Source organism: Mobula birostris, chromosome 12 (genome assembly GCF_030028105.1).
Source record: "Mobula birostris isolate sMobBir1 chromosome 12, sMobBir1.hap1, whole genome shotgun sequence".
Lineage (NCBI taxonomy): Eukaryota > Metazoa > Chordata > Chondrichthyes > Myliobatiformes > Myliobatidae > Mobula > Mobula birostris.
Genome location: NC_092381.1, coordinates 21,736,278 through 21,750,903, shown reverse-complemented (window position 1 = coordinate 21,750,903; position 14,626 = coordinate 21,736,278). Strand labels below are relative to the sequence as shown.

General features: G+C 42.9%; 1 protein-coding gene across 5 annotated transcripts in view; it reads right to left on the bottom strand.

Annotated features, from left to right (window-relative positions):
• Positions 1–14,626, bottom strand: part of rpap2 (RNA polymerase II associated protein 2) — a 114,615-nt gene that overhangs the window by 96,366 nt on the left and 3,623 nt on the right. For 4 of the 5 annotated variants that reach the window (XM_072273425.1, XM_072273428.1, XM_072273426.1 and 1 more), the window contains exon 2: positions 8,197–8,311. In XM_072273425.1, coding sequence (XP_072129526.1) covers positions 8,197–8,311 — 115 coding nt within the window. Of the gene's footprint in view, positions 1–8,196; positions 8,312–12,810; positions 13,438–14,626 lie in introns of all 5 variants that reach the window. The other variant, XM_072273429.1, reaches the window with a different exon arrangement.

The following is a 14,626-nucleotide window of genomic DNA, read 5'->3' as shown; positions in this document are numbered from 1 at the left end:
GTCCCTAGTGAGATACGGACATACATAGAAGAGAAAGAGGTTGAGACTCTTTCTGCTGCCGCTAGGTTAGCGGATGATTTTGCCCTAACTCACAAGGTTAAGTTTTTCCCGAGCAAGGGTTATCAGAAGAGTTACCGGGATAATCCACAGAGTAAAACAGAAAACAAGGCAGGGGCTGGTGACAGAGGTAGAGAGGAGGGGAAACCGACCAAAAATAAGTTTTCCAGCTTTACCTGTTACTACTGCAGAAAGCCTGGCCATGTGGCATCTAACTGTCTTATTCGGAAGAAAGAAATGGGAAAGGAGAAGGGGAAAACCCCCAATGCGTGTGCGCCGGCAGCTGAGACCACACGAAGGAAGGTGGGGTCTGACCAAGTTCAGGAAGGGATTGAGTGGTTTATTATCAAGGGTTTTGTGTCTGTGAAGGAGGGGTCACCCCTAGTTCCAGTGAGAATCTGACGCGATACTGGAGCCTTTCATTCACTGATATTAAGTGATGTCTTAGAATTTGGTGACGAGACAAAAACGGACCAAGTGAATATTCTGGAAGGTATTGGCAAGGGAACAAAGGTCATGCCTTTGCACAGAATAATTTTGAAATGTGACTTAGTGTCCGGGACCAGTTGAGATAGGGATACGACCTAAATTACCGATAGCTAATGTGGACGTCTTGTTGGGAAATGACCTGGCAGGAAAAGATGTATACCCAGGTTTACAGCTAACAAGCCGGCCTGCTGTTATTGAGACAAGCGCAGACAGTGAACTTTATCCCGCATGCGCGGTCACAAGAAGTATGACAAGGAAGGCTGCAGAAGTGAAGTGATCTGAACGGGAGGGGTCAGGTGCCCGCGATAGCATAGACAGGGGTATGGATCCTACTGACTTATCTGAAACTTTTCTACCATCTGTGTTTGACCAGGACCCAGGTAGGGAGGTGGATAAGAGGGGTTTGTCATTGCCCAGGCGGAAGCTTGTGGAAGAGCAGGATAGGGATCCTGAGACTGCAGTTTTAAAAGAGACAGCCCTTTCTGAGGATGAAATTCAGAGGGAGTCAATGGGTTACTATCTGAAAGACGGGGTATTAATGAGGAAGTGGAGGCCACCGACAGTACCTGCCGATGAGGATTGGGCTGTGGTGCACCAGATGGTGGTTCCAAAGGGTTACCGTACAGAAATTTTAAAGATGGCTCATACAATGCCTCTAGGGGGACATCTTGGAGTTAGAAAGACAGGGCACAAGGTTATGAAAGAATTTTATTGGCTGGGTATAAGGAAGGATGTGGCGGTTTTTTTGTAAAACTTGTCACACATGTCAAGTGGTAGGGAAACCGAATCAGACTACCCCAAAAGCGTCACTTCACTCTATACCAGCTTTTGGCCAACCTTTCTCCAGGGTCATTGTGGATTGTGTTGGCCCACTGCCAAAGACTTCAGGTGGTCACCAATACTTGTTAACCATTATGTGCGCTGCCTCTAGGTTCCCAGAAGCAATATGCCTCAGGAACCTAAAGGCTAAAACAGTGGTGAAGACACTTATTAAGTTCTTCACGTTAGTGGGTCTGCCCAAGGAGATACAATCGGATCAGGGCAGTAATTTTACATCAGGTGTATTCCAACAGATAGTTACGGAACTGGGAGCGAAACAAATTTTGTCCACGGCATACCATCCCCAATCCCAGGGAGCGATAGAGGGGTTTCACTCTACCCTAAAAACCATGATTAAAACATGCTGTATGGAAAACGGGAAACATTGGGATGACAGTATACCTTTACTCCTTGCAATAAGAGATTCGATCCCGGAATCGTTGGGGTTCAGTCCGTTTGAGCTCGTGTTCGGTCATAGGCCTCGAGGACCTTTGACCTTACTGAGAGAGCAATGGTCTGATAAGGAAGTGCGAATTGGTGTATTGAATTACATCTTAAGAGTTTTGAGACAGGCTGAGCAGGGCTTGTGACCTTGCGAAACAGAATCTCCAAGACTCCCAGGCTGATATGAAGCGCTGGTATGACAGACAGGCGAGGGTGCGAAGCTATGAGGTTGGAGATAAGGTCTTGGTTTTGTTTCCCTTGGAGAATAACCCTCTCCAGGCTCAATTTAGTGGACCTTACGAAATAATGAGAAAAACTGATGAGCTGAACTATGTTATCAGGGCACCTGGTCGAAGGAAGGCACTCAATTAGTGCATGTGAACCTAATCAAACCTTATTTTGACTCTAAATCCGTACCAGTTAGGGTTATGACCAAACAAGACCCAGCTACAAAGACTAGCCCAGAGATAATGGGGGAGTGTAATGAGCAGTGTCTGGTTTCAGCTCGACTCAAGAATGCCAGTGTTTTGGAGAACATAGACAGTAAAATTAACCACCTGGAACCGAAACAACAGCAACAGATAAAGGAGCTAATTGGCAAACATTCCAATCTATTCCCAGATACACCGAGGCAGTGTAGTATAGCTACCCATGATGTCATTGTGGGGCAGGCTGATGCAGTGAAACAGCACCCCTACAGGATGAATTTAGAACATAGTAAAGTAGTGGAACAGGAAATCAAATATATGTTAGCCAATGGTATAATCAGGCCATCCATTTCTGCGTGGGCTTCCCCGTGCGTGATAGTTCCCAAGCCCGATGGTACAATGAGATTTTGCACAGATTATAGAAAGGTCAGCACAATAACTAAAACAGATGCTTACCCTATTCCCAGAATAGATGACTGCATCGATAGGGTGGGAAACGCTAAGTACCTAACAAAAATTGACCTGCTAAAAGGGTACTGGTGCTTTCCCTTAACCGATAGGGCTCGAGCGATATCGGCATTTGTCACCCCCTCGGGGTTGTACGAGTATAATGTGATGCCTTTTGGGATGAAAATGCCCCTGGGACATTCCAACGTATGATAAACTCTTCAAGGCTTGAAGAATACTGGGGCATACATTGATGATTTAGTAGTATGGAACGACAATCTGCTAATTAAATTTGCTGTTGCCACTACACTGATTGACCTCATCTCAAATAATAATGAGGCAGCCTACAGAGAGGAAGTCATCACTCTGACAGCGGTGTCAAGAAAACCCCTCCCTCAATGTTGCAAAAACAAAGGAGCTGGTTGTGGACTACAGGAGGAATGAAGACAGCCTAACCCTATAGACATCAATGGATCTGAGGTTGAGAGGGTGAACAGCTTTAAGTTCCTTGGCATACACATCACCGAGGATCTCACATGGTCAGTACATACCGGCTGTGCGGTGAAAAAGGCACAACAGCGCCTCTTTCATCTCATACGGTTAAAGAAGTTTGGTATGGTCCCCCAAATTCTAAGAACTTTCTATAGGGGAATGATTGAGAGCATCCTAACTGGCTGCATCACTGCCTGATATGGGAACTGTATTCCCTCAATTGCAGGACTCTGCAGAGGGTAGTGCGGACAGCCCAGCGCATCTGTAGATGTGAATTTCTCACTATTCAGGATATTTACAGAGACAGGTGTGTAAAAAAGGTCTGATGGATTATTGGACACCTGAGTCACCCCAACCACAAACTGTACTAGCTGCTACCATCCAGGAAATGGTACTGCAGTATAAAAGCCAGGACCAACAGGCTCTGGGACAGCTTCTTCCACCAGGCCATTAGACTGATTAATTCATGCTGACACAACTGTATTTCTATGTTATTTTCATTATCCTATTGTACATATTTATTATAAACTACTATAACTTGCACACTGCACTTTTAGACGGAGACGTAATGTAAAGATTTTTGCTCCTCATGTATATGAAGAATGTAAGTAATAAAGTCAATTAAATTCAACAGTTCTTCCAGGTGAGGGGACACTTTACCTGTGAGTCTGTTGGGGTCACCTACTGTATCCGGCGCTCCTGGTGAGGCCTCCTGTACATCGGGCAGACCCGACATAGGTTTGCTGAGCACCTATGGTCATTCCGCCAGAAGAGGTGGGATCCCCCAGTGGATCCCCTTCCCATTCCCATTCCAACATGTCAATAGATGGTCTCCTTTACTGTCATGATGAGGCCAGATTCAGGTTGGAGGAGCAACACCTTATATTCCGTCTGGGTAGTCTCCAGCCTGATGGCATGAAGATCAATTTCTCTAACTTCCAGTAATGCCCTACCCCTTTACCGTTTCCCATTCCCTTTTCCCTCTCTCACCTTATCTCCTTACCTGCCCATCACCTCTGATGCTCCTCCTCCTTTTCTTTCTTCCACGGCCTTCTGTCCTCTCCTATCAGATTCCTCTTTCTCCAGCCCTGTATCTCATTCATGAGTCAACTTCCCAGCTCTTTACTTCACCCCTCCACCCCAGTCTCACCTATCACCCTGTGGTTTTCCCTCCCTCCCTACCCCCACCTTTTAACTCTAATTCCTCATCATTTTTTCTCCAGTCCTGATGAAGAGTCTCTGCCTGAAACATTGACTATACTCTTATCCATAGATGCTGCTTGGGCTGCTGAGTTCCACCAGCATTTTGTATTGTGTTGCTTGGATTTCCAGCATCCGCAAATTTTCTCTTGTTTGTGATTAGGCTGCCAGGAGTTTACATCAGACAAAGTATGTGTAATATTGGCAGTTTTCTTTTCACTATTTTTACAAATTTGGTTTTTGATGCACCTAATAAACAGCCTTGCACAAAAGTGCTAACCAACTCCAGCCATTTTTTCCTTTGGTCACAACCCATGGATCTAACATAATTAATTTAAAAACAACAAAATTAATTAAAATCTGAAGAAGCAATTATATATATCAAAACAAACAGCGAATAACTGTTTCTGCTCCTAACATTCAGGCTGGGATTTCCTATTCAAATTAATAGGATCTCCAATTTTATGCTGCAGATTTGCCAGCAAACAGGGCTCTGCTGTCAGATTCCAAGTGAAGGGCAGAAACAAAATGAAACAACACATGTGCCAGGATTTGCCTCACAGCATGTCACACACACGGAGATTTTCTGTAAATCGGAGAGGTAAGGGGGAAAAGCTGAATTCTGATAGTTCTGAACTGCATGATAGAAGCATAGCAAATGGGAACTTACATAAATCATTTGACCCTCTGAGCTTGCTCCACCAATCAAAAGATCATGGCTGATCATCCAAATTCTGTACCCTGTTCCAGCTTCCTCTCCATATTCCCTTCTTCTTCTAACCTAACCTAACCTAAGAGAAACTTCTTTAGGAGCAATTGTAGCTCCAAAAGTAACTGTGGAGAGGGAAATGGGTGTCATCTGAATCTAGGTACTAATGTTAGAATTGCAAATCTAAACCTTGTTTACTGTTAGATTTGGGTTAACTTTGAACCTGGCATTTTAAGCTTGATTTTAAAAATCAGTTTCAAAAGCTCGGTCTACCCACACATTTTCTTGGCTTATTGAGGCAATGTTTAAATCAATATGTGCAACTACTTGCATATATAAAGCTTTTAACATCAAAACATCTTCCCACCGATGAATAATTAATTGAGATGAACGTGACAAGAAATAAACTTCTGGTGTTTGTACGCAGATTGAAGGATTTATAATCTGTAAGCCGACTATATTTTGAACTTGTATCACAAGTACAGAATTAAAATTTTTGAAGTTCAAGCTGATTTTCAGAGTGAAAAGAAGTATGTGGTAATTTTCACCAGTTTTCAGAGCATTAGCGCTCAAAACATTCTTCTTCAAAAATAAACATATTTTGTCTTTGAATGATAAGAAATCATTTCACCAAGTTTGCATTTGACATGAAGTGTGACGAAACACGCAGCAATAAAATTATCTATTTTCATTGAAAAAATGGGGAAAAATAAGTATTAAATATTGCAATTTTAACATGAGTACTAGAACGCTGTTGCACTGATTTTTAAAGGTTGAGATCATCATTTTATAAAAGAATCCTAAACTTCAAAACAAGTCCAAAAAGGTATACATGCACTTACATAGTAATTTATAAACCATTAGTGAAGCCTTGAACTAAATGATCTATCCTGGCTTGGATATTGCACTCAGTTTTAGAAAGCATGCAGAGGAAATTTTCTAGAAAGGTATCAGATAAGCCATGATCTTATTGAATGGAAGAGCAGGCTCGACGGGCCAGATGGCCTACTCCTGCTCCTATTTCTTATGCTCTCATGTGGTGAGATTAGAGAAGCTGGGATACAACAGGAATTATCAGGGTAAAATTATGGGGTACAATTTTCATAAGTCTTTACAGAGTAAACAAGATGAATTTTCAGTGTAGAGGCAAAGTCGCCAATAGAAAACACAGATTTAATGTTAACTGACAAAGCATCCATATTGAGATGAGTCGTTTTAAACGCATCAAGCTATGATCGTAAGTGCATTGAAAAAGATAGGAGCAGATGATCTAAAGACAGCTTATAAAATGTAATTATGTAAATACCTTAAGAGTAAAAACTAAATGATTAAGAGAAAATAATAAATGGGACCATAAGATCATAACTAGTAGAGTGGATAGGGGAGAACCAGTGGATGTGGTATATTTGGATTTTCAAAAGGCTTTTGACAAGGTCCCACACAGGAGATTAGTGTGCAAACTTAAAGCACACGGTATTGGGGGTAAGGTATTGATGTGGATGGAGAATTGGTTAGCAGACAGGAAGCAAAGAGTGGGAATAAACGGGACCTTTTCAGAATGGCAGGTGGTGACTAGTGGGGTACCGCAAGGCTCAGTGCTGGGACCCCAGTTGTTTACAATATATATTAATGACTTGGATGAGGGAATTAAATGCAGCATCTCCAAGTTTGCGGATGACACGAAGCTGGGTGGCAGTGTTAGCTGTGAGGAGGATGCTAAGAGGATGCAGGGTGACTTGGGTAGGTTGGGTGAGTGGGCAAATTCATGGCAGATGCAATTTAATGTGGATAAATGGGAAGTTATCCACTTTGGTGGCAAAAATAGGAAAACAGATTATTATCTGAATGGTGGCCGATTAGGAAAAGGGGAGGTGCAACGAGACCTGGGTGTCATTATACACCAGTCATTGAAAGTGGGCATGCAGGTACAGCAGGCATTGAAAAAGGCGAATGGTATGCTGGCATTTATAGCGAGAGGATTCGAGTACAGGAGCAGGGAGGTACTACTGCAGTTGTACAAGGCCTTGGTGAGACCACACCTGGAGTATTGTGTGCAGTTTTGGTCCCCTAACCTGAGGAAAGACATCCTTGCCATAGAGGGAGTACAAAGAAGGTTCACCAGATTGATTCCTGGGATGGCAGGACTTTCATATGAAGAAAGACTGGATGAACTGGGCTTGTACTCGTTGGAATTTAGAAGATTGAGGGGGGATCTGATTGAAACGTATAAAATCCTAAAGGGATTGGACAGGCTAGATGCAGGAAGATTGTTCCCGATGTTGGGGAAGTCCAGAACGAGGGGCCACAGTTTGAGGATAAAGGGGAAGCCTTTTAGGACTGAGATTAGGAAAAACTTCTTCACACAGAGAGTGGTGAATCTGTGGAATTCTCTGCCACAGGAAACAGTTGAGGCCAGTTCATTGGCTATATTTAAGAGGGAGTTAGATATGGCCCTTGTGGCTACGGGGATCAGGGGGTATGGAGGGAAGGCTGGGGCGGGGTTCTGAGTTGGATGATCAGCCATGATCATAATAAATGGCGGTGCAAGCTCGAAGGGCCGAATGGCCTACTCCTGCACCTATTTTCTATGTTTCTATAAGACATATGAACAGAATTAGGCCATTCAGCCCATCAAGTCTGCTCTGCCATTCCAAAATGGCTGATTTATTATTCCTCTCAACCCCATTCTCCTGCCTCCTCCCTGTAACCTTTGATGCCCTTACTAATCAAGAACATATCAACCTCTGCTTTAATTATACCCAATCACTTGGCCTTCACAGCCATCCATGGCAAAGAGTTTCACAGATTCACTACCCTCTGGATAATGAAATTTCTTTAAATGGATATCATTTTCAAAAGTAATTGTTCATAACACAATGGATCCAACACCCTCACTTTTGATGCTTGTTTATTCATTTTTCACATGACATTATGAGGAAGCAGGCAGCAGCCGTGACTACACAAGCTGAGAAGTACTTTGAGACATACTGAGAACATTATAACTACACATTCTATATAATATTCAGAAAACGATGGACAAGAAAATGAATTTCTCACCACTTTAATTATGAACTTAATTTATACCCCAAGTTTTAAAAATAGCTCACTTACACAATCTAGCAGAAATTCTTCTGTGACATTTACTTCAAGTAGACGTTCAACGATATGAAGAGCTTTAGCCTCACATTCACGCTTCTTCTTCAGAGCTGCCTCTAATGCAGCTTTTCTGCAGGTGATAAACAGGGGCAAAAAGGGAACTTCGTTAGAATGGTTGAATTTTACTTTGTTCAACTAACAATTGTTTTCTATTTGAACAATTTATTTTGTCATCCACATCAGTGAACTGGATGACAATGTGGTTAACTGGATCAGTAAATTTGCAGATGATACCAAGATCGGGGGTGTAGTGGACAGCGAGGAAGACTATCAGAGCTTGCAGTGGGATCTGGACCAGCTGGAAAAATAGTAGATGTAATTTAATACAGGCAAGTGTTGAGGTTGTGTACTTCAGCACAACCAACCAGGTCTTACACAGTGAACAGTAGGGTCCTGAAGAGTGTGGGAGAACAAAGGGATCTGGGGAAAAAGGTCAATAATCATTGAAAGTGTCAGCACTGGTAGAAAGAATCATTAAGAAAGCTTTGCCACTTTGGCCTGGAAGTATTAAGTACAGGAGATGGGGCGCTATGTTGAAGTTGTATAAGACATCGGAGAGGCCTAATTTGGAGAACTGAGTGTAGTTTTGATTACCTAGCTACAGGAAAGATGTAAATAACGTTGAAAGAGTGCAAAGAAAATTGAGAAGGATGTTGCTGGGACTGGAAGACCTAAGTTATAAGGGAAGATTGGAGAGGTAGGACTTTATTCCCTGGAACGTAGAAGATTGAGGGGAGATTTGATAGAGGTATACAAAATTATGAGGGGTACAGACAGGGTAAATGCAGGCAGGCTTTTTCCACTGATGTTGGGTTGGACTACAACTAGAGGTCATGGGTTAAAGGTGAAAGGTGATAAGTTTAAGGGGAACATGAGGAGAAACTTCTTCACTCTGAGGATAATGAGAGTGTGGAGTGAGCTGCCAGCGCATGTGGTGCATGGAAGCTCGATTTCAACTTTTAAGAGAAATTTGGATAGGTACATGGATGGTGGGGGGTCTGGATGTCTATGGTCCCAGAACAGGCTGATGGGAGTAGGCAGTTTAAATGGTTTGGCATGGACTAGATGGGCAGAAAGGCCTGCTTTTGTGCTGTACTTTTCTATGACTCTTCCACACAATTCTTCACCAGAGATCTAAATTCTTTATTCTTCAAAGGGTTAAGTCCAATTTGTAGCTGTCAAAGTCACGATCAAAATAAAATTTATTATCAAAGTTACCATATACCACCTCCAGATTAATTTTCTTGCAGGTATTTATAGGATAATAAAGAAATATAATAGAATTTATGAAAAAACTGTAAATAAACAAAGACAAACAGATAATCAATGTGAAAAAGAGGCAAATTGTGCAAATAAAAAATACTGAGAACATGAGTTGTTGAGTCCTTCAAAATGAGTCTGTAGTTTGTGGGATCAGTTCAGAGTTGTGGTGAGTGAATTAATCCACGCCAGTTCAGGAGTCCGTTGGCTGTAGGGTAATAACTGTTCCTGATAGTTGCAAGCTACAACAAGCTACATCACGTCATAGTAAGGAAACTGCTCTACAGCAGACAACAAAGCTTTACAACAGGTAGTCAAAACTGCGCACCACATCACTGGCACCAGCCTACCCACCATCAAGAACATATATACAGAAAGGACCTGGAAAAGGGACAGTAATATCATGAAAATCCCACCCACCCTGCTCATAGACGGTTTGTCCCACTTGCCTCAGGGAGGAGGCTACGTAGCACCCGCGCTAGAACCATCAGATGCAAAAACAGTTACCTTCCCTCAGCAGCAAGGCCAATCAACATACCTACATCTCCAACTACTTTAACATTTCCTGTCAGTCACCTTATGTGCAGATACTCTGTTCCTAGCGTCACTTTATGGACTTACACTCAATCTACATATATTAAGCCATCTTATGTATTTATCTTTATTGTGTCTTTAAATTATTACTGTTGTGTTATTGTGCTGCCTTGGATTCAGAGTAACAAGTCTACTTGTGTACCGGAAATGACATTAAACAATCTTGAATATTGAACCTGGTGGTGGTGAATCAAGATCAAGGAACTTCAAAATAAGAATAGGGTAATTCTTTGATAAGATTGTATTACAGGACCCCCGATAGTCAGTGGGAATTAGATGAAGAAATATGTAGAGCGATCACAGACAGCTGTAAGAATAATAGGACTGGAGTATTAGTAGAGTTCAGCTTTCCTTATATTGACTGGGATTGCCATGGTAACAAGTGCTCAGATGAGGTGGAATTTGTTAAATGTGTCCAGGGAGGTTTTGTTAAATGGTACATAAATGACCACACTAGAGAGGGGCAACCGTCAACCTCCTGTTGGGAATAAGTCTGGGCAAGTGACAGAAGTGTCAATGCACTTTGGCACCGTGACCATAACTATATTAATTTTAAATTAGTTATGAAATAAGACAGGATTGGTCAATCCTAAATAGGAAGTAAGGCAAACTTTGAAGGCATTATACAAGAATTTATAAAGGTTAATCGGAAAGGCTGTTTGCAGGTAAAGGGTGGCTAAGTGCATGGCCCGGCAGCACAGCAATTAGTGCAATTGCTTTACAGTACCAGCCATCACCAACTGGGGTTCAATTCCTGCTGCTGTCTGTAAGGAGTTTGTACATTCCCTCCATGACCACGTGGCTTTCCTCCACATTCCAAAGATATACAGGGTTAGAGTTAGTAAGTTGTGAGCATACTATGCCGGGGCTGGAAGAACGGCAAAGGATCGCTGCCCCCTCCGCAATCCTCGCTGGTTTCATTTGACGCACACAACACATTTCATTGTGTTCTGATGTTTCAATGTATGTATGACAAATAAAGCCAAACTTCATCTTTTCTCTAAGAATTTTAAAAGTGAGATAAGGAGAGTTCAGGGACAGCATGCTCCTGTTAGACAACAGAGATCAGATATGTCAGGAACAGGCAGCTGGGATCAGGTGATCAAATGAATCCTTGAGTAGAAGAGATGTAAAAGTACATTTACAATGGCAAAAAGAGAACGAGGTAGTTTTGACAGATAAGGCAAGGGAGAATCCTAAGTATATGAAGAGTAAGAAGTAATTAGGGAAGGAATAAGTTCCATCTATGTGTTAGCCACAGGAGTTGGCAAAGGAGTTAAATGAATATTACTCATCTGTACTTACAGGGGAGAAGGTCACAGAAACTAAGAAATCAAGGAAATGATAGTGATATATTGGAACATATACAGATGGAGAAGGTGCTGAGGGGCTGATGACAAATTAAGGTGGATAATTCCCCAGGGTCAGATCAAGTGTATCCTACAAGATTGTGGGATATTAGGGAAGAAACTGCAGGGGCCCTGGTAGGGATTTGCAACAGCTTCAGCTGGGGTGAGGAGCTGAAAGACTGAGGGGAATTAAATTTTTACCTTTAATTAAAAAGGGTTGCAAGGGCAAGTCAGGGAACTATAAGCCAGAAAGCCATCGTCAAGGGTAAGAAAGTTCCAAAAGGGATTCTGAGGGATATGGTCTACCGGCATTTGGAAACGCAGGAACTGACAAATGATGGTCAGCAAGGCTTTGTGTATGGGATATCATACCAATTTGAGTGTTTTGAGGAGATAATGAAGAAGATTGATGAGGGCAGGGCGGTACATGTAGTCTATATGGGCTTTAGCAAGCCCTTTTAAAACTTCTCACATGCTAGACTATTCTGGCAGGTTTGATCTCATAGGATCTTTGTAACCAATTGGATACAAAATTGGAAGGAGGCATAGGGTGGTAGTGGAGAGTTGTCATTCATATTGGACACTGATGACCGGTAGTGTGCTGCAGGAATTAACTGGGTCCACTGTTGTCATTTATATTAACCACCTCAGAATCAGAATCAGGTTTAATATCACCAGCATATGTCGCGAAATTTGTAAAACTTTGCGGCAATGGTAACAATGAGAAGAGAGCATGTCCTGGGTGGTGAAGGTTCTTAATGATGGTTGCTGCCTTTTGGAGAGAAGGGGGATGAGAGGAGACATGATAGAGGTGTACAAGATAATAAGAGGAATAGACCCAGTGGATAGCCAGCGCCTCTTTCCCAGGGCACCACTGCTCAATACAAGAGGACATGGCTTTAAGGTAAGGGGTGGGAAGTTCAAGGGGGATATTAGAGGAAGGTTTTTTACTCAGAGAGTGGTTGGTGCGTGGAATGCACTGCCTGAGTCAGTGGTGGAGGCAGATACACTGGTGAAGTTTCAGAGACTACTAGACAGGTATATGGAGGAATTTAAGGTGGGGGCTTATATGGGAGGCAGGGTTTGAAGGTTGGCACAATATTGTGGGCCGAAGGGCCTGTACTGTGCTGTACTATTCTATGTTCTATGTCTATGTATGAAGGCTAGTGCCCATGATGGATGGAAGTTTACAACTCTCTGCAGCTTAGTTTGATCCTGTGCAGTAGCGCCCCCCCCCCGCCCCATACCAGACAGTGATGCAGCCAATTAGAATGCTCTCCATGGTACGTCTGTAGAAACTTGCAAGTGTCTTAGGTGACATACTAAATCTCCTCAAAGTCCTAATGAAATATAGCTGATGTCTTGCCTTCTTTATAGCTGCATCAATATGTTGGGTCCAGATTAGATCCTCAGAAATACTGACACCCAGGAACTTGAAATTGCTCACTCTCTCCACTTTTGATCCCTCTATGAGGATTGGTGTGTGTTTCCTTGTCTCACTGTTTCTGAAGTCTACAACCAATGTTTTGGTCTTACTGATGTTAAGTACGAGGTTGTTGCTGTGACACCACTTCACTAGCTGATACATCTCGCTCCTTCTCATCTCCATCTGAGATCCTGCAGTAATGGTTGTATCATCAACAAATTTACAGATGGCATTTGAGCTGTGCCTAGCCACACAGTCATGGGTGGAGAGAGAGTAGAGCAGTGGGTTAAGCACACACCCTGAGATGCATCAGTGTTGATTGTCAGTGAGGTGGAGATGTCATTTCCAGTCTGCGCAGATTGTGGTCTTCTGCTTAGGAAGTCAAGGATCCAGTTGCAGAAGGAGGTACAGAGGCCCAAATTCTGGAGCTTTTCAATCAGAACTGTAAGAATTATGGTGTTAAATGCTGAGCTGTAGTCAATAAACAGCATCCTGACATAGGTATTTGTATTGTCCAGGTGATCCAAGGCCATGTGAAGAGCCAATGAGATTGCGTCCACCGTAGACCTATTGTGGCAATAAACAAATTGCAGTGAGCCCAGGTCCTTACTGAGACTGGAGTTGATTCTAGCTATAACCAACCTCTCAAAGCGCTTCATCACCGTGGACGTGAGTGCTACTGGATGATAATTGTTAAGGCAGCTCACATTGCTCTTCTTGGGCACTGGTATAATTGTTGTCCTTTCAAAGCCAGTGGGAACTTCTGACTGTAGCAGTGAGAGACTGAAAATGTCATTAAACACCCCCACCAGTTGGTTGGCACAGGTTTTCAGAGCCTTGGCAGGTACTCCATTACGGCCTGTCACCTTGTGAGGGTTCACCCTCCTGAAAGAAAGCCTGGCGTCGACCTCTGAGAGAGATCACAGGGTCACCAGGTACTGCAGGGATCCTCATAGCTGTAGCTTTAGTCTCCCTTTCAAAGCGAGCATAAGAAGGCATTGAGCTCGCCTGAGAGTGAAGCATCACTGCCATTCACGATGGTGGGTTTCGCTTCGTAAGAAGCAATGGCTTGCAAACCCTGCCAGAGTTGATGTATATCCAATTTTGCCTCCAACATCATCCAGAATTGTTCCCTAGCTCCTGAAATAGCCCTGAACAAGTCATACCTAGTTTTCTTGTACAGACTTAGGTCACGAGACTTAATTGCCACAGATCTAGCCCTCAGCAGACTACAAACCTCCCAGTTCATCCACAGCTTTACTCATCCACACAGGTTTTATTGAAGTCAGTGACAGCTATGGTGTACTCATTCAGACCCAGGTCACTGATTCAAAGCAGCTTCACAATGTTGTTAATAAATTTACTTTGAACTTTAACATGCTTAGTAAACTTGTGGATGGCACCAAAACTGATGATCTAGTGAACAGTGAAGAAGGTTATCTAAGATTACAACAGGATGTAGGTGAACTGTGCAAGTGGGCCAGATGGAATTTAACCTGGATGAGTGTGAGGTATTGCATGTTGGTCAGTTAAACCAGAGAAGTACCTGTACAGTAAATGGTAGAGCTGTGGGGAACGTTACAGAACAGTGAGAATGAGGGATACTGGTACATAATTCCCTGAAAGTGGTGACACATGGAGGCAGGGTTGTGAAGACAGCAATTGACACGCTTGTCTGCATTGGTCAGGACAATGAGTCCAAGAGTTGAGAGGTCGTGTTGCAACTGTAAAAGATGTTGGTGAGACCACCCTTGGA